Raw genomic sequence first — 24,328 nt, 5'->3', positions numbered from 1 at the left:
TTACTGACCTGTGCGACCTGGACGCCATCCTTTGAGCATTTGCCTTCTTTGGAACACACTCCTATCTGACTAGCTGAGCGCCCATCTGGACCTGAAAAACAGATTTTTTTCCTCTATCCCGATCCATCCACTCCATTTGCTGACTTCTTCTATGACAAGATCGCAACAAAATACAGAAACTTTAAACCCCAACTGACACCTACGGACTTCCTTGACAGATACGCCACCATCGCACCCGACACAACCACAGATTGACCACCTGGATCTCATCTCCACCCAGGACACCCTCTCCACAATGAAATCCATCCTCTCGTAAGATCCTACTGAACCTATGCCCACATCACATCTTCAACCCCGGAAACCTAAGGATTGGCCAGGAACTCCCTACCCTGCTCAACACCTCTATCACCACCGCAACATTTCCTAACTCCTGGAAACACACCGAAGTCGGACTACTACTCAAAAAAACCTTCCGTCGACCCCAGCAAACTCAAAGACTATCAGCCAATCTCCCTGCTCCCATTCCCAGCAAAGGTACTGGAAATGATAATGAACAAACAACTCATGACACACTTGGAGCAGAACCAGCTACTCAATGCCTACAATCCTGCTTCTGCAGCAATTGCAGCACTGAAACCACCCTGCTTGCAGCTACTGACGACATCCAACCTCTCCTTGACTGAGGAGAAACAGCAGCTCTGATCCTCCATGACCTCTTGGCAGCCTTCAACACCATATCCCACCACACGCTGATTGAATCACTCCACCAGATCAGCATCCTAGGGAACGCGCTCAGATGGATCAACTGAGAACCCAGAGTATTCACCTCTCACCTTTCCCCTTGGAATCCAAGGAGATCACCTGAGGTGCCCCCCAGGGCTCATCCCTCAGCCACACGCTCTTCAAAGCATATATGACCCCGCTGGCCAACATCACCCGAACCCACGCTCTCATCATACATTCCTAAGCAGAGGACACCCACTCATCCTCTGTCATTAACGGCCCTCCCACCACCAGAACCAACTTCCACAGATGAATAACAAGTGTTGCCAACTGGATGAAGAGCAATTGCCTGCAGCTGAAAACAGACAAACAGAACTACTGATCTTTGGCAACAGCAGCAACACATGGAAGGACTCCTGGTGGCCATCAGACCTAGGACCCCCACTGACTCCCTCTGACCATGCTAGAAACCTCAGAATCATCATTGACAACAAGCTCACGTTAAAATTACAGATCAGCTATGTCTCCTCTGTGTGCTTCCTCACTCTGCACATACGACATAAGATCTTTAAGTGGCTACCCCTACACACGAGACGCACCGTGACACAGGCCCTCATCACCAGCCGACTGAACTACGTTAACACCCTCGACTTAGGAATCGCCACACACCTAATATAGAGACTTCAGACCATACAGGACGCTGTAGCCGGACTCATACTCGGCCTTCCCCAATGAACCCACATCACACCCCACAACACGCAACTCCACTGGCTCTTCATTCAGAAGAAATGCCAATTCAAGATGCTGACCCACGCACACAAAGCTCTACACAACTAAGGAACCGCATACATTAACCACTTTCTGAATTGTATCTAATCGTTGAGAAGACTACCCTCTGCCTCCCTCTCCTTGCCCATACTCCCCGCATCTGCTCAAGTAGAATTGGAGGACACTACTCCTCCTGCATCCTAGGAAAGACCTGGAGCAGCCTACCCACGCTACTCCGGACCATTACCTCACTTCTAGAAATCAGAATGGCCCTCAAAACATGGCTGTTTGAATAAGCCTCCAGGATATGCAAGCACCTGGATACCCTGTCTGGTAATTAGTTGTGCTTTATAAATCCTGATTGATTGATTGTTTGATATGAGGGCTCTAAAGAGTTGGAAAGCTTTCTGCCTCTGTCTCACATTGTCCACTCCAATTATCCAACACAGGGACAACAAGGAGAAATTACTGTTGTTACTGACACCCATGGAGACTTGGACTGGCAAGACCATTCTTGGCTTCACTCCGAATCCTGTGATTAATTCGAACGTGAACAGGGCCGGATCGGGAACCCAAAGCAGCCCCAGCAAATGTTGTCAGACCAGCCCTCGTATGGTGCATAGCGAGTGCAGCGAGCATGCCTGACCTACAAGGAATGCTTTAGGGGTTCTCCCCCAAGAGAATTTGACAAAAAGTATGCATTCTACAACACATTTTTCTATTATATATTCAATTGTATTCGCTTTTAAAGCATAGTTAATGATGATCTTTGCATCACCAGAATTCAACAATCTTTGCTGGGGCTCTTCAATGATTCCCTCACTATCCCTCCACCAGTGCCCCATATCTCTCCATACCCCCTCTCTCACATGTATTTCATTTGATTTATACAGTCTCTGTACCAGCTTCTAAACCAGTGTATGGTGCCAGAGCACTTTACATCACACACAAATACAAGAAAGACAATGAATCATACTTCTGTAAATCAGTGAAAAGAAAACGCTACATAAGACAAAGGGGACTACAAGGTGTAGGATTCATGTCATCCATACTGGTAGGCATTTTTTAAGAGTACTTCGTCTGTAGAAGCACAAGCTCAGGATTCAGAATGTAACACAGTGGTTAGGGTTGGCTTTACTAATAAGAACGTATTTCTACCCAAACAAACCCTTTTTAGCAACATTAGGATAATGAAAGATCTGGAAAAAAACATAACTTTCTGACCTGTACCATGCAGTTTGCATGCAGCTCTTTGATGACACTTCATAGCTCACTGTGTTAGATTATGATTGTAACTTATGAACTGCACAGTAGCAAAAGGGTCTCCGTGACAAAAGCAGTAACCCACTAAGCTATACACATAAAATACTGTCCTGTGATCTGCATGGAACACGTCCTTTGCAGCAGGCATATTAACCCATGTGCTACCTTAGATGAGTCAAAACTGCCACTAGAGAAAACAACAGGTACATTAATCACCAGAGCTATCTTGACACTTTTATTGTTGCGTGAAAGCTTCTAGATATACAAGGCACTCTGCAGCGAGTGCTTTCAAAACTGCTACACTGCTACAAAAATGGCCCCCAGTTAAAAAAAATGTAAAAACTGCTTCCCACCCTTCCAGCCTCCCGGAGAAATGTCTGATGCCTGGTATGGCCAGTTTTGCCTTGAACATGAACAAACTCGGATGGGATGCCAACCTCCAGGGTCTCTCTACAGGGCACTGTGTTCCCTGGAAAGGTCCTCTATCCATATAAACTCCTGGGGTCTGCTTGTGGGAACCTCTGCCATCAAGAGCTTACTCAGACAAGCCAACTGTGTTATCCACCTTCGTATAGACATTATATTGGCAGTCCAAGTAGGGAACAAGACAAAGATGCTAGCCTTCCTGTCCCGGGACTGCTGGAGCCTTTGCTTTGAGAGGAACCTCCTAATCAAAGTAGAATGTCTTCCGGGCAACTCCAGTTCCCTAGCAAAATGAATGGACACAAGATCACCAGGTTTCTCCCAAATCTCCTCTCTTTGGGATGTATTATAAGTGGACTGGCTAGCCTCTTGCCTCAACAGTGAGTTCCAGGAGTTTATGAGCATCTGCCTGGACCCAGAAGTCTGGAATATAGACACCTTTCTCCAGGATTAGTGCCCCTTCATAGGCTAAGCCTTTCCTATGTTCTTTCTGATCCCTCTTGTTCACCCATGCTGTTGGCGGTCTTGCATTGTCCTCGTCAACCCATTCTGGCCTTCCAAGGCCTGGCAAAAGTCCTCTCCTAGAAAGCCCCACAGACCTGCCCGAAACCTTCTGTTTTTTTGGGACATTTTAATAGACCCCGTAGGGAATCCTCAAACACTAGTTCTAAGCTGTCACCTTCCCCTGCTCGCTTGAATAGTGTCAGATTGTTTAACAATTTAGATTTGGGTTTCATCACCTGTAGACAGTAGCATTAAAAGGTGTCAGAGCAGTGGGACACGATGCAGCCTTTCTCGGGGGCCCATGGAACCCAGAAAGCTGATAACTGAAACTAAAGTGTTTTCCGACCTCCCTGCCTTTGTTACACCTCAACGTCAGACATAAGCACAGTCCTTATGGGTCTCTCTGCCTGGCCATTTAACCTGGACTTGTCTATTAAACAACTGTCAGCTTAACTAGCCATCCTTCTCTGTTTCATCTCCATCAACTGTGCAGCTAATGTCAAGGTCCTCTCCTTCTCTGAGAACATATTTCACTCTCAATGGGGTTGTCTTCTTCATTTCCGATGGACCTCAAACCGGTTGCGCCTCTGTTCTGTGCATTGTACTGTGCAGTGAGCAGTTACACCCTCGTCAGATTGGTTCGCTGGTTGTTATCCAAAATGACCACTGATGCTCTGAAGTCTGTTGCTCATTCAACTTGCAGAGCCCAAGCCCTCTAGTCCTCCTTTGCTGATTGTGATATAAATTACATTTTGAAGGCAGCAGATTGGTCTAATGCGTCCACCTTCCAGACCTTCTAGTTCACACCGATTGAGCATGCGATGACTGCTGTTCTAGCCAGCCTTTGAGCATGCTTATAATGATAACTCCTTGTCCTTGTCATAAAACAAGGATATTTATAGCTTGTAGCAAGGAAATCTAAATTTTATGAACGACAAGGAGGTGGAAATTTGATTTCCTACCTTCTTCTGGACTCTGCTCTGACAGTTGACGTTACATTCTACTTACTGTTTCCCTTTTCTATCGGCTTGCTTTTTTGTGAGTACCTTCTCGTGGTTTAATGATGGACTGCTGCTGAAGGCACTCACCTCGGGTACATTGCTTCGTGCCTTCGCTTGTATTGCTATCTTGGCCTAGGAAAGCGCTAAGAAGACTGGTCACTTGCCTAGAGTGGCGCTAAACAGGGTGAGGACCCAATCACCGGCTTATCTACTTTAATGTCTGAAGACCATTCCCCAAGTGCCTAGTACGAAGAGGTGCTCCTCAAGACACTGTAGACTGGGTACAAGCAGGCACTATGCCAAGCTGTCGGAGCCTTGCCAAAGTCAAGAAGGAGAATTTTGAGAGGTACCGTCACTGGTGGTTTTACCATGATAGGCACCAGAGAGCTTTTGCTGTGAGGTGTTCTTGCCCCTTTCCTTCACCTTGTCCTCCCTTCTTATCCCAGAAGTAGCTATTGCCCCCGCAGGAATACCTGACCTCTAGCAGAGGAATTGCTTCCGGTAGTGGTAGGAATAACTCATAGGAACAGCCATGTTCTTCTCCATCCCTGTCATGCCTGAGCCCCTCTGTACTCACCTCCCCATGCTCCATTGTGTGCCCTGCTTATCTCAGTGCCAGGTCTAACTCTGATCACCCACCGGCACTGTTCCCCAAGTACTCTCTCTGGCTCCGTGCCCCCCGCTGTTCCATTCCCTCAGTAATGAAATTAAATTAAATGAAATTAAGATTTGTAACGCGCACTAATACCCGAGGATGTCTAGGCGCGGCGTCTCTGCTGTATTGGCCAACTAGAAGGGGATCCTGGCTTACTGCGTTCGGGCTAGTTTTTGAACCGCCAAGTTTTTAAAAGATTGCTTTCCTTCTTAAGTGTCAGAGGGAGTGAGTTCCACAAGCTAGCAGTGTCAAGCCCCCGTCAGAACCTCAATGGCCCTCTCGACTGCTGCCCTCAGTGACGGACTCTGCTGCCCTTGGCACATCCTCTAAGACCGGGTAGTATTCCCAGGGGTACCCTCTCACGCCCTGCCGGGCCTTCAAACATCCGAGGCCTCGTTCTGCTCCCTCCGGTGCCCTAGCTAGGAGCTAGACCTGAACCCCTGGGTTCCAGGCTAGTAGCTAGAACCCCTCTGCGCCCCCTTACCCGAGGCTGTACTGCCAATAAATAATACCTCCCTCAAGGAGCCCAGCTGGGTTCTAATGTAAGTGCTGCCTGACCCCGCCGCCCCCCCCCTACTCCCTTTGCACTTTCCTGTACTGCTCCTCTGGGTAGTCTATTGGCTCTGCGCCCCATGCAACCTAACCTGAGGTACCTGCTCTGCTCTTTACGGTACGTAGGCTGTGAGACCCTGCGTCACTTCCTGCCACGCCCGACCCTGGGCCGGCCTGTGTGCGGCTAAATGCCGCTCTCCATGGCAACCTAACAAGCCCAGTGCTCACTGGAGCCCTGCATGGCCCCGGGTCCATTACCTGGGTCATTTCACCTCAGCATCCTGCTCCTGGGCATCCCACAAGGCACCGCTCCCCTCGGTACAATGTAGGGCACTGCTGCCCTCAGTACCACACCAGGCACTGCTGCCCTCAGTACCACACCAGGTCCTGGTCCCCTCGGTGCCACACCAGGCACTGCTGCCCTCAGTACAAGACCAGGCCCTGCTCCCCTCGGTACCACACCAGGCACTGCTGCCCTCGGTACCACACCAGGCACTGCTGCCCTCGGTACAAAACCAAGCAATGCTGCCCTCGGTGCCACACCAGGTCCTGGTCCCCTCGGTACCACACCAGGCACTGCTGCCCTCAGTACCACACCAGGCACTGCTGCCCTCAGTACCACACCAGGTCCTGGTCCCCTCGGTGCCACACCAGGCACTGCTGCCCTCAGTACCACACCAGGTCCTGGTCCCCTCGGTACCACACCAGGCACTGCTGCCCCCGGTACCACACCAGGCACTGCTGCCCTCAGTATAAGACCAGGCCCTGCTCCCCTCGGTACCACACCAGGCACTGCTGCCCTCGGTTCCACACCAGGCCCTGCTCCCCCCGGTACCACACCAGGCACTGCTGCCCTCGGTTCCACACCAGGCACTGCTGCCCTCGGTACAAAACCAGGCAATGCTGCCCTCGGTGCCACACCAGGTCCTGGTCCCCTCGGTACCACACCAGGCACTGCTGCCCTCAGTACCACACCAGGTCCTGGTCCCCTCGGTACCACAGCAGGCACTGCTGCCCTCGGTGCCACACCAGGTCCTGCTCCCATCGGTACCACAGCAGGCACTGCTGCCCTCGGTTCCACACCAGGCACTGTTGCGCTCGGTACAAAACCAGGCACTGCTGCCCTCGGTTCCACACCAGGCACTGCTGCCCTCAGTACAAAACCAGGCACTGCTGCCCTCAGTACCACACCATGCACTGCTGCCCTCAGTACAAGACCAGGCACGGCTGCCCTCAGTACCACACCAGCCCTACTCCCCTCGGTTCCACACCAGGCACTGCTGCCCTCAGTAAAAAAACAGGCACTGCTGCCCTCAGTACCACACCATGCACTGCTGCCCTCAGTACAAGACCAGGCACGGCTGCCCTCAGTACTACACCAGGCCCTACTCCCCTCGGTACCACGCCAGGCACTGCTGCCCCCGGTACCACACCAGGCCCTGCTACCCCCTGTACCACACCAGGCCCTGCTCCCATCGGTACCACACCAGGCACTGCTGCCCTCGGTTCCACACCAGGCACTGCTGCGCTCAGTACAAAACCAGGCACTGCTGCCCTCAGTACCACACCATGCACTGCTGCCCTCAGTACAAGACCATGCACTGCTGCCCTCAGTACTACACCAAGCCCTGCTCCCCTCGGTACCACACCAGGCACTGCTGCCCCCGGTTTCACACCAGACACTGCTGCCCTCGGTACCACACCAGACACTGCTGCCCTCTGTACCACACCAGGCACTGCTGCCCTCAGTACAAGACCAGGCACTGCTGCCCTCAGTACCACACCAGGCACTGCTGCCCTCATTAGGACACCAGGCACTGCTGCCATCAGTCCACACCAGGCACTGCTGCGCTCAGTACAAGACCAGAAATTGCTGCCCTGGGTACATCTCCAGGCCCAGCTACCCTCAGTACCACACCAAGCAGTGCTACCCTCAGCCCACACAAAGCAGTGCTCTGGTGGGCACAACACCGGCCCTGCTCCCCTTTGCATCATGCCATGTATGCCCCTCGGTACTCGACCTCATCCTGCTCACTTCGTACCCTCACTCGCCTGGCACCTCACTGTGGGTACAATAGCCTGTTTCGTGCAGAGACCGCTACTTCTCCTTGTACAGTTAACATGCATTTTCCGCCGTAGTGCCAGTCTTTACTCTGCCAGTGCTTAATTTGAGCCAGTGGTTTCCGATGCTGGGCACCTGCACTTTATTGGTAGTGTGCCACATGGTGGCGCTGTATTTCTAATTTGGAAACGAAGAATACAGCAGTCATTTATTAATTCAATATACAGTAAACGGGACCAATCCCTACCCCCAAGCCATCCTTATAGTGTGGAGCGCCTGGAATAGTGGGAATTGTCACACTTGTAAGAGTGTGACTGTTAGTAGGTGTGTTGGTACGGTCATTGGCTGTCCTGTCATGTGCAATGGGTGCTGCAAGCTGCAGTGGGCTTCTGACGAGGGCCCTGGCACTTTTTTTTTTTTTTTTACAAATTAAGCGCTGCTGCTACCCTCGGTACCCTACTAGCCCTGGTTACCATGCCCAGCTCTCTTCTGTGCCCTTGCAGTTCTTCTCACATCAGTACCGGAGCCTGCTCTGCTCCACCCGGTACCCTACAAGGCGCTGATGCCCGTGATGCTGCCCCTGCCCCTCTCGGTGCCCCTCCTGGCTCGGCATCGCTGGGCACCCTACCTGCTGTCGCCGAAGAGGCGCCGTCCACCGCCAGGAGGAACATCAGTGCCACGGGAGCGCGCAGCGAGGGTCCGACCTGGAGCCGCATCTTCATTGGTACAGTCCGAGCTGAGGCGCCGGTGAATAATGCTCGGAGCCGTGGACAGCAGCTGGAGGGGCTGGTGCTTCGCTCTTCCTCCCCGATCAGCGCGGTGTGGCCGTCAGGTGCACAAACCTGATCCGCTGTAAAGCGATCCTGCTCGGGGAGTAACCGGAGAGGCTGGCTGCGGGCCAGGGAGCACCTGATACCTGTGCACGCGGCTGTGTTGTGGCCCGTCCCGCGGGACGTGGGCCGCGAGGGGGGTGAGGGATGGAAGAGGAGGAGGGGCACAAGGTACCTGGCGAGGAGAGTGGGGCTGTGGGAGTCTCCGGCGGGACATGGACTGCAGGGAGCTGCCAATCAATGGTGCAGCAGGTGTGGTGGGCGGCGCGAGGCCCATGGGTGTGAGGGGACCATCACGTCAACTGAATCTGACTTTTACTACCAAAGCAAGGGGCAGGGGGAGTTTCCATTACTTCAGGGCTTTAAGTGGGCCGGGTCTTGCCGGAGCTCAGCACCGGCAGTTCTAAAAAGCGAGTGCTGAGACGAGTCCCTATCGCTCTCTCAGTTTTTGCGCTCACCCTCAAGGTGAACAAGCATTTGCAATGCAATAGGTCTCGCATTTACCAGAGTTTGAGCTGTTGGCTTTGTAAATGATAATGCCTTTTTATTTATGTTTTGGTTTTTAAAACATAAATAAAAGGCATTGTCATTTAGAATGCCAATAGCTAAACACTCACAAATGCGATACCTGTTGCATTCCAAATTGTGTTTAGAAAACTCATGGAATGCATTTGCAGGGGCTCACTGTGATTGATGGCCGGTATAAGGAGGCGAGATATAGGACGGGCACTTTATAGCTAATGTTGTTACAGATGCATTTGAACAGAATGCTGTCACTTGATGGGAGTTTATTTTTGTATATAAACTAACAGGAATGATTTATGTTTCGGTTTTTAAGTACCAAGGAAAATGCGTCCTAAAAATGCATTCCATGTTGGGAAAAAAAGAAAAGCAAAACAGAAATCTAAACTGTTAGTTTATTTTAAAAACCGTCAGGTGAACGTGCTGTGTTTATAAAGCACATTGAATGCAAGAAATGCATTGTGGGGGCTCACTGTGATTGATGGCCGGTATAACAAGGCCAGGAATGCCTCTTTCGGTGCAGCAGGGTAAAACGACGAAGTTGGAGGAAATAAAAGCAAGCGCCCTGAACCTCCCACCCAATTCTGGAGGGTTGGAATGTAAGATCCCTGCCATATCAGTAGGTGACCCCAGTCAGTTTCTGAAAAAGTAAACATGCAATGCAGGCATTTATTTTTTATTTAATAAAATGACAACAATGTCGTGCACACGTTTAAAGAGGCTCCTACCTGAAGGGTCGAGTGCAGAAGTGGAGGACGTGCTGATAAAAGTGAGTGCAGACGGGGTGGATGTGCCGATGGAATTTAGATAATTAACCGCACTAACGAACTCCCGTAGGGTGAACCCGACATTTAAAAACACGGGCAGAAAGACATAGGCGGAAAAAAACAATTACAAGTGATAAGGAAAGGTTACCTGTGTCAGAGAGAGATTACAGCCACACTGTTTAGTGTCCCATGAAGCCCATCATGCACTGTAAAGGAGGCGGGAGAGCCGCGGAGTAATAAAGGTTCAGCAACTTCTCCTCCACAGGAGGCGATGATAAATCTGTGTGCGTCTTCATGCACAAAACAAAAAGGGTGGAGGGGGCAGGGGAGGAGGGGGCAGGGGAGGAGGGGTCCGGGGAGGAGGGAAGGGCCAGAGGGACTTGATGGGAGTGGTGGGGGGGAGGGGGAGGGTATAGAGAGGGAGAGGAGGAGAGACAGGACAGGGGGAAGCAGCAGAGACACGGCGGGTAAAATAAACAAACACGGCTGGCAGGGGAGGGGGCGGAGAGGGGAGAGGTGCGACACGGCAGTAGGAGGAGGAGGGGGGAGGAGAGTAGGGGAGGCACGGCCTAGCGGCAGGCAGGCAGGGGAGGAGAGGAGGAGGGGGGAGGAGAGTAGGGGAGGCACGGCCTAGCGGCCGTGCAATCAAGTAGTGAGGGGGCGGAGCTGGGGGAGGCTGTGAGAGAGAGTAGGCAAGGCAGGCGGCTGGGGGCATGTGCACGCGCTTTTAAGCTCAATGCACATGCGCATTGAGCTTAAAAGTCACGGGCACTGCAAGGAATCGCCACGATTCCTTGCAAGTTAGATAAAGTCTGGATGAGCCCCTATAGTCTCGCTTGCTCGATGCGCATGCGCATCGACAGGCGAGACCTAAAAACAAATCCACCACCCTTCACTGCCTGTGATATAACTGCAAAGAGACTTGTTTTAGCACTTGCACAGTCTCATTATTTCAGAACAGAACAATTTTAATTATATATAATGAAGCCATAGTTGGCGCTTAATTATCTTACACGACTAATAACCATTGTCAAAGCCAATAGTCCTGGCTTGTTGTAGGTGAAATGTTAGTTGTTGTTTTATATGTCTGGATGCAATGACAGAAGCAGCAAAATACCAGTCGGGCGGCACACTATGCTAAACACAGATTTTTAGTTCAGGTGTTTTTAAGTCACGCCCTTAATTATATCGACCACGCCCCTTTGAGAGACCTCTCATTTTTTTCATCCCACTTAAAGCCCTACAACTTGTGTTAGGGCCGTGCCACTGTGGTGTGGGTTGAGTGAAGGACATTGGAGGAGTCTGCCACGCAATACATGGGCTCCGCCGGTGAGGTGATGGGGAGCTGAGGGACTTGGGGAAGCAGAATGGGATCTCACTGTAACTGAACCAAAACTGGTGGTAGGAGGTGGTAGTTGGGGTTGAGATTGGAGGGCGAGGGTAAGCATTAGAGCAGGAAAGCGAAACCTGGCACAGGGGATAGATAAATGGGTCTGGAGGAAACAAGCCGGTTATGCTTGGTGTGGAGAGAGTGGCCAGGTGCAACATAAGAACACCCAATTAGACACCCAACTGGAAATTCCAGGTGATCAGCTGCAGACGTTTTATACTTGCCACCGTTATTGGCATTTTAATTTCTGCACTAATTCTGTGCTGCTACAAAAAACATTTGTGCTACAACTGTGTATGAAATCCACCTTTTCTGTGTGCTAACTCCATATTATTTTTCGCCTTTTGCTGGACCGTATATCATAGCGGTACAAAAGGGGGTGGTGATGGACGGAGCATCTGAACAAATCAAACACTCACACCCAGTCAAAACATCTGGGTTTAATCCATCACCGTTCTTTAGCCCACTCTGCCAACCCAGTTTAGACATGGCCATATGCAAATCAGTCTGACCCTGTGCCTCATGGAAACAGTCCAGCCCGAACTGCCAAGCCATGCCTTCCCTGGACCGGAAACAAGCTTCCTAGGACCGGTTTCTGGCATTCCAGCCTTCTTCAGCCAGGCTTGCTTGAATTCAGTGGCAAAGTGAGCAAGGGACTCACGTCTGAGCATACCCTGCCAACTTATGGCGAACAAAGCGGTACAAAAGGGAGTGGTGATAGACGGAGCATCTGAACCAATCAAACACTCACACCCAGTCAAAAGATCTGGGTTTAATCCATCACCGTTCTTTAGCCCACTCTGCCACCCCAGTTCAGACATGGTCATATGCAAATCAGTCTGACCCTGTGCCTCATGGGAACAGTCCAGCCCGAACTGCCAAGCCATGCCTTCCCGGGACCGGAAACAAGCGTCCTAGGACCGGTTTCTGGCATTCCAGACGTCTTCAGCCAGGCTTGCTTGAATCCACTGGCAAAGTGAGCAAGGGACTCACGTCTGAGCATACCATGCCAACTTATGGCGAACAAAGCGGTACAAAAGGGGGTGATGATGGACGGAGCATCTGAACCGATCAAACACTCACACCCAGTCAAAACATCTGGGTTTAATCCATCACCGTTCTTTAGCCCACTCTGCCACCCCAGTTCAGACATGGCCATATGCAAATCAGTCTGACCCTGTGCCTCATGGGAACAGTCCAGCCCGAACTGCCAAGCCATGTCTTCCCTGGACCGTAAACAAGCTACCTAGGACCGGTTTCTGGCATTCCAGCCGTCTTCAGCCAGGCTTGCTTGAATCCAGTGGCAAAGTGAGCAAGGGACTCACGTCTGAGCATACCCTGCCAACTTATGGCGAACAAAGCGGTACAAAAGGGGGTGGTGATGGACGGAGCATCTGAACCAATCAAACACTCACACCCAGTCAAAAGATCTGGGTTTAATCCATCACCGTTCTTTAGCCCACTCTGTCACCCCATTCCAGACATGGCTATATGCACATCAGTCTGACCCTGTGCCTCATGGGAATAGTCCAGCCCGAACTGCCAACCCATGCCTTCCCTGGACCGGAAACAAGCTTCCTAGGACTGGTTTCTGCCATTCCAGCCGTCTTCAGCCAGGCTTGCTTGAATCCAGAGGCAGACTGATTTGCATATGGCCATGTCTGAACTGGGGTGGCAGAGTGGGCTAAAGAACGGTGATGGATTAAACCCGGATCTGTTGACTGGGTGTGAGTGTTTGATTGGTTCAGATGCTCCGTCCATCACCACCCCCTTTTGTACCGCTTTGTTCGCCATAAGTTGGCAGGGTATGCTAAGACGTGAGTCCCTTGCTCACTTTGCCACTGGATTCAAGCAAGCCTGGCTGAAGACAGCTGAAATGCCAGAAACCGGTCCTAGGAAGCTTGTTTCCGGTCCAGGGAAGGCATGGCTTAGCAGTTCGGGCTTGACTGTTCCCATGAGGCACAGGGCCAGACTGATTTGCATATGGCCATGCCTGAACTGGGGTGACAGAGTGGGCTAAAGAACGGTGATGGATTAAACCAGGATCTGTTGACTGGGTGTGAGTGTTTGATTGGTTCAGATGCTCCGTCCAATACCACCCCCTTTTGTACCGCTTTGTTCGCCATAAGTTGGCAGAGTATGCTCAGACGTGAGTCCCTTTCTCACTTTGCCACTGGATTCAAGCAAGCCTGGCTGAAGACGGCTGAAATGCCAGAAACTGGTCCTAGGAAGCTTGTTTCCGGTTCAGGGAAGGCATGGCTTGGCAGTTCGGGCTGGACTGTTCCCATGAGGCACGGGGTCAGACTGATTTGCATATGGCCATGTCTGAACTGGGGTGGCAGAGTGGGCTAAAGAACGGTGATGGATTAAACCCGGATCTGTTGACTGGGTGTGAGTGTTTGATTGGTTCAGATGCTCCGTCCATCACCACCCTCTTTTGTACTGCTTTGTTCGCCATAAGTTGGCAGGGTATGCTCAGATGTGAGTCCCTTGCTCACTTTGCCACTGGATTCAAGCAAGCCTGGCTGAAGACGGCTGAAATGCCAGAAACCGGTCCTAGGAAGCTTGTTTCCGGTCCAGGGAAGGCATGGCTTGGCAGTTCGGGCTGGGCTGTTCCCATGAGGCACAGGGTCAGACTGATTTGCATTTGGCCATGTCTGAACTGGGGTGGCAGAGTGGGCTAAAGAACGGTTATGGATTAAACCCGGATCTGTTGACTGGCTGTGAGTGTTTGATTGGTTCAGATGTCCGTCCATCACCACCCCCTTTTGTACCGCTTTGTTCGCCATAAGTTGGCAGGGTATGCTCAGACGTGAGTTCCTTGCTCACTTTGCCACTGGATTCAAGCAAGCCTGGCTGAAGACGGCTGAAATGCCAGAAACCGGTTCTTGGAAGTTTGTTTCCGGTCCAGGGAAGGCATGGCTTGGCAGTTCGGGCTAGACTGTTCCCATGAGGCACAGGATCAGACTGATTTGCATATGGCCATGTCTGAACTGGGGTGGCAGAGTGGGCTAAAGAACAGTGATGGAGTAAACCCGGATCTGTTGACTGGGTGTGGGTGTTTGATTGGTTCAGATACTCCGTCCATCACCACCCCCTTTTGGACCGTATATCATGGCTGGAATTAGAACTCCTTGCATTTAACTAACCTGTGGTAAACTGCCTATGCTCCCTCTTTAAAAATTGTTGAATTGCCATATTCCTAATTAGCAAACTTAACGTAGCTGTAAGTCCCTACCTAGAAAATGGCACAAAGTGTATCCAGGGATTGTAAGCTAAAAGTCACTAATGGATTGCAGAACCTATTGTACCATTCATTACAGTGACAGAGTAAAACATAGCTTTAAAGCTTACTATTGTAGCCTGACTATTTAAAGATTGCAATTCGACCTAAAAAATAAACTTTTTTGCCATGTCAAAACCTCCCTTTTAAATATTAATAAGTCACCCCTATGTAGGCTTTGTGGTCCACAAGGCAGGGTGTGTGGTATTTAAAAGTAGGGCATGCAGAAATATAATGTTAACATGTCATTACAGAGATTAGAACCCAAAACAATTTTTCACTGTGGCAGGCTCAGCTGTCCTATGTAGAAAACAAGATTACAGATTACAATCGTAATACTTTACCTCAAGAAAGGGACTGGCTAGAAAAATAATTAAACAGCTATTTTTAATGGTTGTTAAAATCCCATTCAATTGTGAAGTTGGATCTTTAATAAATATTAAGGAAAATTTACTTTTCGAAATGTACCTTTCTCTGCCTGAAGTTTCAGGTGACCAAATTTGCATTTGCTCACCCATTTCTGCTAGCTGTAATGCACATCTGAACAGGTGTGCAAAGATGTGGAATACTTCCTAGAAGCAAAAAGTAAGCTGACCCGAGTGGGTGGAGATTACTCTTCTGACCCTGACAAAATATGTAGGGTGGGGGCTGTGATCATCATTTTTGATGTTACGGTGTTAAATCATGATTGGCTGTTAAATCCTGCTCAACAGGTATGCTGGGTGTACATATAACATAGCCAGCACACTTGAAAACATATGAAACAGGATGCCAAAACAATTATTATGTGTCTACTGTTTGCTTGAAGGAAACCCCCTACTGTTGTTGTAACAGACTTCTGTATCTTGGTTAATTGTGGGTACAGTGACTGCTACAAACTTGAGTTCAGTGTTAGATGTGGGAGGACACTAGGATTACTACAGTACACCCCCACACACACCCCAGCCCTCAGAGCTCAAGCTTAGTGTGGCCAAAGACTTTATTCAACCTTAAAAATGCCAAAAGTGGGTAGGGTAAGCCTTAGGAAATGTTATCCCCTTGGTTAGAGTGTGCCTAGGAGTTATTCCCACCAACTAGTTAACACAGGCATAAATATGGCACCCAATCAAAGAAAATCCACATGGACATGGGGAAGGGAGAAAGAAAGGTTATCGTGATGAGGACTGTGTAATACTGTCTCCCTACTCGAAATTACTCTTACAAAAGGTATCCTGCCACCCTATACTCAATTAAAAAGTAATGATCTAGTCTGATTGTTTCTCTGGAAATATGAAATGTTGTTATTGTGGACCCTCATACACCCTATTGGTGTCATGCATCATCATTGGGTCACACCCTGGTCCCTACAAACCAGGGTGGGCTCAACCATCTTCCAGGGAGCACTAGGGATAATGATCTAATCCTGACAGTGAGAGTTTATATTAAAAATATGTTGTGGTTACATACCCCATTTTCCCTTCATTTTGGATACCCTTGGTGTGATTAAAAATTACATCAAATATGGGCCCATTGGAAGAGTGTTTCTATGCCTAAATCCTTATGCTAAATTGACATGTTTCAGCCGCTTTTCATGTCCCTCATGGAGTCCCAGGCTTTCATAAGGACAGATAGTGAATTTCCATTTAAAAATCATTTGTTTTCACTGTTTTCGGTTTGTGATGTCAGGTCTGTTACTTGTCACAAACATAGGACATAGACAAATATACAAAATGTGAGTATGGAACAGGCGTTCTCTGTGGCATTGTAGGTTGTTGGCGACACACAACCCTTGGAGTAAGGGTGACAACAGGGGCGTGTCCCCCAGCCCTTATATGGTGACTGGATACACCTAGATGGCAATGCACATCTACCGGGGGCACAGGCAAGTAGACCAGCTTGTTTAAAATAGCACACTTAATACTGTGATGTTGCATCAGGTGTGGGTGGGGGCATTGTGCTTATGGGGTTCAGGACCCACTAGGAGTGAGATTTAATATAAAAGTGTCTCCAAAGTTATTTCCAGGTACCTCATGTATATATATAGTGTGTGTAATAAATGTACTTTTCCTTTTTGTAAGAAAAAGCACTGTCCGAACAACAATTCCTGACTGCTGTTGTTGTGTTGTAGCATATTGAAATTGGAAGCCACACCACCTATCGTGAGTAGGCCTTCTTCTTCACTACCCTAAGAGAGTCAAGTGCTATCATGGGGTACTTTGCTCACAGAGAGGAGACAATTATGTAGCTAGTAATTGTAATAAGATCTTACTTTGAAAAAAACTAGAAATTCATAAATATGGCTAAAGTGATGGTATAGCTAGGTATAGAAAAGACGTTATAGTTAGGTGACAATTTCAGTCACAGTGTACGTTTTAGCTCTGAAAGCCACTGAAATTCACCTGTTATAGTTCAGAGAAGTAACCATAACTTGTGACCCCGCCATGCACTGCTTATGAATTCACATATTACATCACTCATGACATGTTCAATGACATCATCAATGACGTTACTCATGACATCTCAAATAAAGCAAATGCTCAAGGGTGATGCTGCCTGCTGGTCCAACTGTTCTGCGATTGATGAATTAATAGTTCAGTGTTTAGTAGTGTAATATCATTTCCCCTTCATTGTATGTAGGTTAAAGGGAATACTAGTTTATTAATTTTAAGCAGGTTCTTAGAGGGAGCCTGTTTCATGTAACTCAATTTTTGCAATGTTGATTGGTTTCAGCAAAACATACAGATCTAGCGGAGCACTCCTACTGTATGTACAACTTCAACCATATCTTTTTAAGTTCACTTGTATACCCATTAATGCATCATAATATATGCAACACTCATAATACTCATATAGTATAGAAACGAAATCCCTGAAATAATTTCCAGCTTCAGATCTTCCGGTAAGTGATATTGACTTTTTGTTCAAACCAGTGTCACAGAAATAACACATCATATCTTCAATCTAAACACAGCTGTTTGTCAGTCTCCTGATTTAAGATAGAATAGTTTAGGGATGATTTTTCAATATATTGCTGTTATTTCTTTATGGATGCTCTCAGCCGACACATGTTTTTATCCTTTTAGGACTTTCTCAAGGATATGTTCAAGTAGAATGTCTTAAATCAATTTGTAAAGGTTTCTCACACTTTCCCACAGCAGAGAAATAAGATATCCTGGCCAATTGAAGCTTCTCAATGGTTTTTATTAAAAAGGAGTATAGTGTAGCCCATGGTGTTACTTCACACCATGCTACTCCCCTGAACCTATAATATGTGCTACTTCACACCATGCCACTCCCCTAAAACTATAATATGTGCTACTTCACACCATGCCACTCCCCTGAACCTATAATATGTGCTACTTCATACCATGCCACTCCCCTGAAACTATAATATGTGCTACTTCACACCATGCCACTCCCCTGAACCTATAAAATGTGCTACTTAACACCATGCCACTCCCCTGAACCTATAAAATGTGCTACTTAACACCATGCCACTCCCCTGAACCTATAATATGTGCTACTTCACACCATGCCACTCCCCTGAACCTATAATATGTGCTACTTCGCACCATGCTACTCCCTTGAACCTATAAGAGTGCTACTTTACACCATGCTACTCCCTGAACCTATAATATGTGCTACTTCACAACATGCTACTCCACTGAACCTATAATATCTGCTACTTCACACCATGCTAATCTTTTTTATAGGTATAACGTGTGCTAATCTTTTTTATAGATATAACGTGCTACTTTTGGTAAATTAGAAGTACAAAGCACAGACACTATGCTAGGATAAAGGAACACGCAGATCCAGTAGGAGGACGTCTGGGTCTATTTCAGAAATACTGGAGGAAAATGATCACAGAAAGATAGAAAAAGGAATTTTTTAAAAAGGGTTTTGAATAAATTTTTTGTACAATCCCTCCAAATTCATGTTTAATCAGGACCTCATATACCAGAGACCATCCAAAATGAAAGCTTTGCAAGACAGTATCACTACTCTTTTTTTTGAAGAAAGTAATTCTGCCTCTTTCATCTGAAGATAGAGGTTTGGAGTGGTATTCCATTGGTTTCCTGGTGAAGAAATCGCAGGCAGAGTACAGGATGGTAATAAACCTCAAACGGGTGAACAAATTCATTCAAACTAGACATTTTAAAAAAACTTTAATATCTAATCCCATTAATATTGAAAGGAGATCTTCAAACGTCTATCTCAATAGTTCAGTCAGTAATTCTCATCAACAGTTTCCTAGTCCATTAGCAGTTCGGGCTTCTTTCTTTTGGTCTCAAAACAGCACTGGAGTCAAGAAGACTCTCACTATTGCTTCATCTACAACATTAATTAATGAAGGGCAAAGCTACAGCCAGGGAGTGGCATCAGTGTCACTATTTTCTCTGTTGTGTTTTAAAACTTAATACTTCTCCTACCTGTACTCCACGCCTTTGCCATTACCCGCGCAGCGGATTTTAACGCTGCTGCGGACATAATCGCAACAAAAGGCACTTCCTGCCATCCCCGGCACGAAGCACGGCCACGCCCCCTTTGCCGAGGCCACGCCCACCGAAGTAAGCTATTTAAGCGCCGCTGATCACAAGCGACGCTTAGAAACCGTGTCTCCTGAGGCGGAAGCCGGGAGCTAGTCTAGCGCATTTTTAAACTTTGAGTGTCACTATTTTCTCTGTTGTGTTTTAAAACTTAATACTTCTCCTACCTTTACTCCACGCCTTTGCCATTACCCGCGCAGCTGATTTTAACGCTGCTGCGGACATAATCGCAACAAAAGGCACTTCCTGCCATCCCCGGCACGAAGCACGGCCACGCCCCCTTTGCCGAGGCCACGCCCACCGAAGTAAGCTATTTAAGCGCCGCTGATCACAAGCGACGCTTAGAAACCGTGTCTCCTGAGGCGGAAGCCGGGAGCTAGTCTAGCGCATTTTTAAACTTTGAGTGTCACTATTTTCTCTGTTGTGTTTTAAAACTTAATACTTCTCCTACCTGTACTCCACGCCTTTGCCATTACCCGCGCAGTGGATTTTAACGCTGCTGCAGACATAATCGCAACAAAAGGCACTTCCTGCCATCCCCGGCACGAAGCACGGCCACGCCCCCTTTGCCGAGGCCATGCCCTCTTTAGGCGCAGCTCCATACCTATAAATATGTGCCTCTTCCGGTTGCGCAGCGGACGAGCGCAGTGGGTGCGCCGTTTGCGCGCCTAAGGTAAGCCCGTCTGCGCCCGTCCGCGCCAGACCGAGCCCGAGGCCCAGGACCCCTGTCCCAGCCACCTCTTCACTTATTAGTTATACTCAGGAAACCCTCCTTAAACTCAGGATGGCTTATCCCACTCCCTGTCATAACATCATCTCTTTAAAGGAAGGACCTCCCTGCTGCTCAAACTGCCCATTCAGACGAACACCTCGCCTCCCCCAGAAACAACGTTCAATCGAGATGGCGCTGCTTAATTGCAGATCCCTCCCGAAACATCAAGTTGAAATCAACACTCTTCTACAAGACTCGGTGATTGAGATCCTCTTCCTAACAGAAACATGGACCAACCCTAACTCAGACCCGGACATAGTCCAGGCTCTCCCTCCGGGCTACCTTATTAAACATCAGGACAGACCCTCTGGGACGGGAGGTGGAATAGCAATCATCTATAGAGATTACCTGGTATGCCACTTCAAGGACAGCCCTATTCAGGACTGTGAAAACGTACTGTTCTCCATCCACTTACCCCCAGCTACTACTCTCTCTGGGATACTAGTGTACCGTCCCTCAGGACAGCAGCGATCTTTCTGCAATTCTCTTGTGGAAACCACCTCCTCCCTATCCTGCTTGTCCCCTAACTTCACGGTCTTTGGAGATCTAAATCTCCATTTCGACGACCTCACAAACAATACCGCCGAAGACCTAAAAAAAGACCTAGCCTCCCTTAACCTCCACTTAAAAGGCAACAAACCCACCCATTCAAAGGGCCACTTACTGGACCCCATCTTCACAAACCTCACCAATTTAGTAGTGAACAACCCCCTCCCCCTCCCTTGGTCAGACCATTTTCTTTTCCCTTTTAAACTTCAACTGGTATCTGAAACCCCGGTGAAAGCCCCCCCTCAAGCACCCGCCCGCCCGTGGCACAAACTGAATACAGCCTTATGGGCTCAAACCCTCATCACCTCCACTCCGGTGCTCGACCCAGACCCCACCAGAGCGGACACGCAACTTCATGGCTGGATTGATCAATCCCTTGACACCATCCTCCCGGCCATTCCCCTTGCCAGTAAAAAGAGAACTCTCAAGTCTCCCTGGTACACGCAGGAACTACGAGAACTGAGGAAAATTTTTTAAAAAACTTGAACGCTCGTGGAGAAAGGACTGGGCGGCAGAAAATAAAAATGAATACAGGGCCGCCCTAAGGCAATACAAAACCTGTATAAAAAACACACAGGCAACCTTTTACGAACAAAAAATTCAGGCTGCAGCCAATTCAGCTAAAGAAACATACCGTATAATAGGCTCCTCACCAAAACCCCTGACCCCCTGCCCTCACTAGACCCATCGGGCACCAGATGCAACCAGCTAGCGGAGTTTTTTTTATCCAAAATTCACAACATCCTCAATGCCCTCCCTCCTCCTACCACCCCACTCCCCCCGTTATCACTCCAATCGGCCCGGAAGCTCCATGCCTCCATACCTACTCTCAGGTGACCACGGATCTATTCCTCACTACTTTACAATCAGTGAAGAGCGGGGCCCCATCGGACCCAGCACCGATGAGCAAACTACAATTGGTCGCCACTACGGTGGCTCCCTCCTTCACCAACCTCATCAACGCGTCCCTGACTAAGGGCATCGTCCCAACAAACTGGAAAAAGGCGACAGTCCGGGCACTTCTAAAAAAAAACCACCTCGATCCCACGGATCTAGCCAATTTCCGACCCATTTCACTCCTCCCGGCAATTAGCAAAGTGGCCGAGCGAATAGTTAATCACCAACTCTCGCTCTTCCTGGAAACGAATAAACTTCTGCGCCAATCCCAGACTGGGTTCAGACCAGGACAGGGCACAGACACCGCACTACTGGCCGTGGTCGAGGAGGCAAGATCCATCATAGATTCAGGGGGATCAGTGGCAGTGATCCTCCTCGATCTAAGTGCCGCCTTCGACACGGTAGACCACGCTATCCTAATCCATCGGCTTAGCGTGGCAGGAATATCCGGTACTGCCCTGTCCTGGATTGAATCCTTCTTGGAAGGGAGAACCTTCCAGGTGTCTGATGGCTCGAACACTTCCAAAGCACTCCCGTTACAGTGTGGGGTCCCCCAGGGCTCCTCCCTGAGCCCCACACTGTTTAACGTGTATATGTCCCCTCTGGAAGACATCACATCCCCGTTCGGCATAAAAACAGTTATGTATGCCGACGACACACAACTGGTGGTGTCCATCAGCCAATCAAAGAAAAACCTAGACAACCTGGCAGCCTGTCTCGAAAACATCTACAAATGGATGAGCCAGTCACGGCTGAAATTAAATGGCGAGAAGTCTGAAATCCTTCTTCTGGGAAACCCTCGCAAACTCCCCCCATCCCTCATGTGGCCAAACTGTATGGGCCCACCCCCCATCCCCAAATCAGAAGTAAAGAGCCTTGGAATTTGGTTAGACCAAGAGCTTAATTTTAAAACCCAGGCCAGAAAAACCACCGGCACATGCTTAGGCCTTATCAAAACTGCACGGAAGCCGCTCGTGTGAGGAGTTCATTTGCCAAAAGTCGGACCGCGCTACAGGAGTAGCTTGTAACTGTTCCAGCCCTTATTGCCAGCGTGAGGAGTGCCAGAGGCGAGGCCGCAGAGGAGGTGAGAGGCGCGGCCCCGGGACTGCGAGGACCAGCCCACAACAACCACAGCTGTGTCCTCTTCCCGGGTGAGCCGCGCCCCCTCCCAGTGCCCGCCCCCTTCTGAGCGCTCTTCACTCCTCGCGGCCCCCGCTCCGCGGGTGCCGCTCGTGTGAGGAGTTCATTTGCCAAAAGTCGGACCGCGCTACAGGAGTAGCTTGTAACTGTTCCAGCCCTTATTGCCAGCGTGAGGAGTGCCAGAGGCGAGGCCGCAGAGGAGGTGAGAGGCGCGGCCCCGGGACTGCGAGGACCAGCCCACAACAACCACAGCTGTGTCCTCTTCCCGGGTGAGCCGCGCCCCCTCCCAGTGCCCGCCCCCTTCTGAGCGCTCTTCACTCCTCGCGGCCCCCGCTCCGCGGGAGCCGCTCGTGTGAGGAGTTCATTTGCCAAAAGTCGGACCGCGCTACAGGAGTAGCTTGTAACTGTTCCAGCCCTTATTGCCAGCGTGAGGAGTGCCAGAGGCGAGGCCGCAGAGGAGGTGAGAGGCGCGGCCCCGGGACTGCGAGGACCAATCCACAACAACCACAGCTGTGTCCTCTTCCCGGGTGAGCCGCGCCCCCTCCCAGTGCCATGCCCCCTCTTCACCCTAGTACATATCAGCAAGACCAGTGTCGCGTATCGCGGGACGCGCGCGGGACGCAGCCCGGGCAAAGGGCGGGCCCTCTGTGGCCCTCAGGGGCCTGAAGTGGCCGGGTCGGGCCACCTCCCCAATATTGTCCGGCAGGATTAGCACGCTAAAGCCATCATAAGAAACAGACGGAGTGTGGGGCATTAAAAACTGCATAAGGATGAGCAAAACATTGAAAACACCGATGGCAACAAGATCTACTAGCAGAATGAAAACTGTGAGTACACCTTTGCCAACCATAACTGCAATAGATATAATGTTGCAAAAAACTATTAATGTCGTGGCGGATGCCATCCAGGATTCGGAGAGGCGACTCTCTTTGACACCAGACTTATGCTTCCCAAACTTGTCCTCGCACACTACCAACAACACCCAAAACATGGATGATACTGTTTCATCACAGGAGTCTTTACTGATGCAATCATTCTCGGAGTTACCAAGATCACACGTTAAAGATAATGCATCTAAATCTTTGTTTAACGACCCAACAATCAATCTGGATAACAGCCTTTTGATTCTAACTAACCGTGTAAGCAATATAAATCACGATAATGCTACTTCTCCAGCTTTGGTTGCGCAATTAGTGGAGAGACAACCATTGGCTACTGATCTAACAGACTCTCAAATCCCCAAACAAACCAATACTCACAAGGGCACTAGGAGAAAACGAAAAATAAAACATCCTATGAGGAAAACTCATCTCCTTTTAGGTAAACCCAAACGCTCTATTAAAGACATGTGGCAGCAAACAACTTTGGGGAAACCCACTGAACCAACACGTGGAGGGCCCTCCCTAACATCTTTACAGGATTACGATACACTCGGAAATGACAAAAACAACAAAGGGAGTTCTCTGGTCAACGAGGAAACAGGCCACATAGATAAGAATCGCACTACGAACATACCGTCCATGAGTGAGATTGAAACCCTGATTAAATCACTCTTACAACCTATTAGTCATCAGATCGCTCATATCGAAAAGGCATTGAGCAAGTTCGAGAGGGCTCAAAATGATATATCATCTAGTATCCTCAAACTTCTCAAATTACCCAAAACACTCCCTACTTTTGTTCCAGCCTCTACAACTC

The 24,328-nt window shown here is 49.2% G+C and overlaps 1 protein-coding gene across 1 annotated transcript in view; it reads right to left on the bottom strand.

The window, feature by feature from the left end:
- CD164L2 (CD164 molecule like 2) overlaps positions 1–8,898 on the bottom strand; it is a 113,656-nt gene extending 104,758 nt beyond the window's left edge. The window contains exon 1 of the mRNA XM_078683887.1: positions 8,580–8,898. Coding sequence (XP_078540013.1) covers positions 8,580–8,673 — 94 coding nt within the window. The 5' untranslated portion in view covers positions 8,674–8,898. The remainder of the gene's footprint in view (positions 1–8,579) is intronic.
- Between the last annotated feature and the right edge of the window lie 15,430 nt (positions 8,899–24,328).

The sequence above is a fragment of the Lissotriton helveticus genome, chromosome 3_1 (genome assembly GCF_964261635.1).
Source record: "Lissotriton helveticus chromosome 3_1, aLisHel1.1, whole genome shotgun sequence".
Classification (NCBI taxonomy): domain Eukaryota; kingdom Metazoa; phylum Chordata; class Amphibia; order Caudata; family Salamandridae; genus Lissotriton; species Lissotriton helveticus.
This window is presented reverse-complemented; position numbering and strand designations above follow the sequence as displayed.